Raw genomic sequence first — 5,441 nt, 5'->3', positions numbered from 1 at the left:
CAACTAATGGTCATTCTTTATAAAATATTGGATAGGTCAAACAAACATCCCCTCCACATTCAGGGACACGGGTTTTGCTTGGGATCTAAGCCTAAGGTACCCGGAGACTGTGTCCGTCCAGTTCCCAGCAGGAACCTCCCAGGGCTGGGAGGTGGTGAGGATGGGGCACTCACTCAGCCCCGGGGCAGCTCTTGAGTTGTCCTCCCTGGAGGAAGGAGCTTGTAACCAGCGCTGTGTGTCCAGACAAGAGTAGTCACCCCAGCGGGGAGTGCAGGCAGCTGGAGTAGCCTGGAGGCCTAGGGTGACTCCATGCTTCTTCCCCAGGCCAGCTGACCATATGTGGCTGTGCTGTCACTCATTGGAGGTAGGTCTTCTCATCCTCCAAAGCTCCTCTCCAGACTAGCCTCCCACCACCCTTGGGGGCTGGCTTATTGCTCTGGCTGGGACTGGTGTGTGTGGGGAAGGCTCCCTGGAAGGCTGGCGGAAGCCCTCTCCTCCTGCCAGTCAATGCCCAGCATGAAGGCTGGACTCAGGGGTGATAACAAGTCTCCAGAGGGTGGGTGGCCATCCCAAGAGGGGAGGAGAGCAGGGCAGAGGGCAGAGGCATCTGGGCATGGGCAGGCTGGGAAGGGACGGATGGTTGGAAAGAGTGAGGCCCAGAGAATTCATTCCCTCCTTACTCAGCTACTGCAAACTTCCTGGGAGGACCAGAGGCACCTGGCGGCACAGGCCTCATCCTACCACTCTTCCCCTCTGGGGCCCTGAAGGGTTCCCTGTTGCCCAGAGACCAAAGACTAAACTTCTTGGCCAATGTTGAGGCCTCCACACATGGCCCTGCCTGATCACAGCCTCCCCTTCCCCAGTACGGGCCACTCCATGGCCAGCTGCAGTGTATACACATGTGCTGATGCACACAGGGCGCTTTCCCACCTCCAGGCTCTTGCATGGGCTGGTGTCTCTGCCTGAAATGCCCTCCCTGCTTCTTCGTGTACTGAAACCTTGTGTGGCCTCCAAGGCTGCAGTGGGCACCCCTTGTTTTTGTCCATGAGCACTGCCGTTTGCTCCCCTGGGAAGGCCATGTCCTGAATGTCCCCCTGTGGACCCTCCCTTCCAGGCTCTGAGGCCTGGAATGCTGGGCAGGTAGGACTGCCCCCAGATCCAAGGATGGGCATGTGACTTAGGCCTAAGTAATCAGCACATCTCACTTCCCTGGCCACAGTGAGGGGCTCAGGAATGGGCACTGGGGCAGAATGGATCTATCTGGAGCTGACCTGAGGGCTTCTGCCAGGGAGGGGAAAGAGACAAGTGCTGTCTTCCCTGCTGCTGCACTTGAATCTGAGAATGTGTACAGATGAGGCTGTGGCAATGACCTGCCACCATGTGAGCTGAAGAATAACACCGACGGATACGGTTCGGCTTTATGTCCCCACCCAGATCTCAACGTGAATGATATTCCCATAATTTCCACGTGTTGTGGGAGGGAGCCAGTGGGAGATAATTGAATCATGGGGGCGGTTTCCCCTATACTGTACTCGTGGGAGTGAATAAGTCTCAGGAGATCTGATGGTTTTGTCAGGGGCTTCTGCTTTTGCATCTTCCTCATTCTGTCTTTGCCTGCTGCCATCCGTGTAAGACGGGACTTGCTCCTCCTTGCCTTCTGCCATGACTGTGAGGCCTCCCCAGCCACGTGGAACTGTAAGTCCCATTAAACCCTTTTTTCCTGTATAAATTACCCAGTCTCGGGTATGTCTTTATCAGCAGCGTGAAAACAGACTAATACATCAACACACAGGAGGCAGCGCCAGACAATGCAGACTGAAGCCTGAGGTGTCACCTGAGCCCTGAATCCAGTCATACCGGAAGCTCCATCTCCCAGTGGACTGATTTTGTGAGCCCATATTGCTGAAGTCAGTTTATTTTATTTTAAAATTTGCAGCTGAAAGTGTCCTCCTAACTCACTCAGAGAAACTCCTGGATGTCGATTCCTCCAGGAAGCCTCCCACGACTTCTCCCCCTCCGTGTCTGCACCACTGCCCGATACTCTTTTTTTTTTTTTTTGAGACGGAGTCTCGCTGTGTCGTGCAGGCTGTCGTGCAGTGGCCGGATCTCAGCTCACTGCAAGCTCCGCCTCCCGGGTTTACGCCATTCTCCTGCCTCAGCCTCCCGAGTAGCTGGGACTACAGGCGCTCGCCACCTCGCCCGGCTAGTTTTTTGTATTTTTAGTAGAGACGGGGTTTCACCGTGTTAGCCAGGATGGTCTCGATCTCCTGACCTCGTGATCTGCCCGTCTCAGCCTCCCAAAGTGCTGGGATTACAGGCTTGAGCCACCACGCCCGGCCTCCCCGATACTCTTATGTCATCCTTTCCCCTTCCTGCTGGCTTGCCTGGGTTTGCAGTAATTTGTCCACACGTGGGTCTCCCATGCAGCTCCCACCTTACCATCCTAAAGTCTCGCATGCAGCACCACACAGTGAACCTCATGCCTGGTAAGTGCTCAGTAATGTTTGGTGAATATCTGGTGGCCCTTTCTCCACTGGCACCTGGGCAGAGTTCAGCCTTTAGCAAAAGGCCGGCTCCTGAGAGGCACTCAGTGTGAACTCTGCCCAGATCACTGTGTTGGTGGGTGAGGGGCTGGTGCATACCGATGGCCTCCAGGATGAGCATGTAGGCGGCTGTGGTCTCCCGGTCCAGGCTCACCACGGTTCTCACAACGGCATCGCGGTAGCCCACGCTGAACTTCCCATCCACGTTGCCACCTATGGGTGAAGGACAGGAAGCTTCCGGCTGGGAAACAGAGCTCCCGGGCAGGAGAAGCGGGGGCTCTGCTCCTGAGCTGGGACCTGCCCTGGTGAGTTCAGGAGTGGGAGACTGTGCTGCCGATTCAGCCCTGCCTGAGGTGCTCTGATTCGGGTACAGCCTGGGTGGGCTCAGTGGGGGCGCCAGATGCCTGAAATCATTTCCTAACCTTCATGAAGCACCTCCTGTTTACAGGTACTTCATGCAGACCACTTCATTTAGCCTCCACTTCACAGAGGAGAACCCCTCGCTCGGCGGCGTGCCTGTGCCACCCTGTGTTTCTCCGTGTGTGGGTCCCTGGGCGTATCCTTCACCCCTCCGCTCCCGGCCTGTCCCGCAGAAGCATCTGAGCAGCTAACCTGCGTAGGGGCTTGGATATGCAGCTGAGAACTCTGGAGTTGGCTGGGCATCCCCCAGGCCCCTCACCTCGGAGGTGAGATGGGCTGAGGATCGAAGCTCCCTGAATGGGGACATGGAGGCTCCACAGAGGGAGGAGTCAAGGCAGGCATACAGGAGACAGGGATTAGAGTCTCCTTGAGTTCTGGGACAGGTGGGAAGTGTGAGGGTCTCCTCTTGGGGTGGACGGGAGTCAGGAAAGAACTCCCAGAATAGTGTGGAGACCCCTCCCCTGCCAGCTGGTGAGCAGTGTGGTGTTCTGGGCAGCAGAGGGCGCCATGGCACCAGCTTTGTGGTAAGCTTCGCCAGGACTAGGCTCAGCTCCTTGGAGAAAGCACACTGAGAATCCTGGAGGGCTCTGGGCAGTCAGCAGGAGCCCACCACTTTGGGGTGCTGAAGAGTCATCCTGCGGGCTGCCAGGTGCTCCCCTGTCCCTGTTGGTTTGCCCCTGGGGAAAGCATTCTGACCCCCAGACCTCCAGTGCTCCCCAGTGTCTGAAGTACCGTTGGCAAGGGACACACTCTGGCTCCCAGGGAGCCCAGGACAGAACTAGGACGCAAGAAGTGCGGGCAGTGGAGCCACGGAGCTGGTGCCATGTGAGGGGTCTTGGCACCTAAGCCCTCCCTAGGGCCGACTTGAGGGCCAGAGTGTGAGGAGTAGGCCTGAGGGTGCTGGGCCCCTTCAGGGAGGCGAGGGAAGAAAGGGAAGGCTGAGGGCTGGGAGGTCACACTGGCCGCAGCAGAGCCACAGATGGGCTGTGAGCTGGGCTTCCTTGCTTCACGGGGGGGGCATTGGGAGGCTGGTGTGTGCCCTGCTCATGTGTACAGGCACACATATGCAGAGGCAACATGTGTGTTGGTAGGCAGGTCATGGACAGAGAGAAGACTGAGTTGGTAAAAAGGCCAAGGAGGGTTGAGGAATGGGTAAGACCGCACCCCCACGTGTCCCAGCACCTCTCGTGTGTCAGGGAGGCTAAGAAGCTGTGTTCTCATCCAGGAATGGCAAATCCATGGGATGTGTGCCACCACCTACCAATCCAACCACCGTGGCAGACATCACTAATCCATCGCGGTTCACCTTCCCCTGTGAGCCAGGACATGGCCTCATCATCTGTGGCCATAGCTCTGCAGGCAACAGCCAGGCAACATTTTTGAACTAAAACCATTTCATTTAGGGAGATCAAAACCATCTGCCTCTAAACAGATGGGAATTCTCCTGAGTAACGGGTCCCCGAGGAAGGATGAGGCCACGTTCCTCCAGTCACTGCTCTGCCACCCATACTTGGGGCAGGGAGTGCAGCTCAGGGCTCCTCCCTAGGAATCATGGGACCTCACCTCCCTCTAGAATGAACCTTGGTAGATGCTCCCCATCCCTGCAAGCAACTGGTTCAGGAGGTCCCCAAGGAGCCAGTCCAGAGTGATCTGGCTGCAAAGCCCTTGGGAAGAGCCAGGAGCAAATCCTCGGGAGGCATCAACAGGGGTTAAAGCCCCATGGTAGAACCCTGACCTCTTTTCCACCCTCACACCCTCACCTGCCCCCCACCTAGTCTATCTGGGAGGGGGGGGGGCAGGGCCCCAAGAGGCCTGCACAGGTGGGCGGAGGCGGGGACAGCACCTGTGATGAAATAGCTGAGCTCGGCATTGAGGCCCACGTCGTTGTCCGTGCAGTTCAGCCAGACCACTCGGAACTCGCGCGGCACGTCCTCGGACACGGACACGTTGTACACGGCCGGGAAGAAGGTGGGCATCTCGTCATTCACATCCAGCACTGTGGGGCAGAATGGGCGCCGGGGCTAGGCCTGGCTTCTGCTGCAGACCACCCAGCTCCGGAGCAGCGGCTCCAGCCCCAGACCAAGTAGGGAACGAATTCCCAAAGGAGTCACGGGCTCCAAGTTGCATTTGTGTCAACACCTCCTGGCCGTGAGCCCAGGGCCCCCCATGCCCACCGGGGCCAGGACCAAGCCCACCAGTGCTCCAGACCCTCCTGCTGTCTCTGTGTCCTCGGGGCTTATTGCTGCTCAGCTAAGGGAGGAGAGAAAACCTTAGAACGTCTCTCCAGTATGCGCCTAACAACAGCCATGACAACACGGACAATCATGACAATGATGACGACAGTGACCATTTATGAGCTTGTCCAGCGTGCCAAGCCCATGCTGAGTGCTTCCCGTACAGGACCACAGGCAGCCCTCAGAGCACCCTAGGAGGCAGGCATTTTTTTTTTTTTTTTTTTTTTTTTTTTTTTTTTTTTTT

The 5,441-nt window shown here is 57.1% G+C and overlaps 1 protein-coding gene across 1 annotated transcript in view; it reads right to left on the bottom strand.

Annotated features, from left to right (window-relative positions):
• Positions 1–5,441, bottom strand: part of CDH23 (cadherin-related 23) — a 296,198-nt gene that overhangs the window by 20,919 nt on the left and 269,838 nt on the right. The window contains 2 exon segments of the mRNA XM_011927642.1: positions 2,643–2,756; positions 4,807–4,959. Of these exon segments, the coding sequence (XP_011783032.1) occupies positions 2,643–2,756; positions 4,807–4,959 (267 nt within the window).

This window comes from Colobus angolensis, unplaced genomic scaffold, assembly GCF_000951035.1.
Source record: "Colobus angolensis palliatus isolate OR3802 unplaced genomic scaffold, Cang.pa_1.0 Scaffold12, whole genome shotgun sequence".
Taxonomy (NCBI): Eukaryota; Metazoa; Chordata; class Mammalia; order Primates; family Cercopithecidae; genus Colobus; species Colobus angolensis.
Note: the sequence above shows the minus strand (reverse complement) of the source record. Positions and strands in the feature narration are given on the sequence as shown.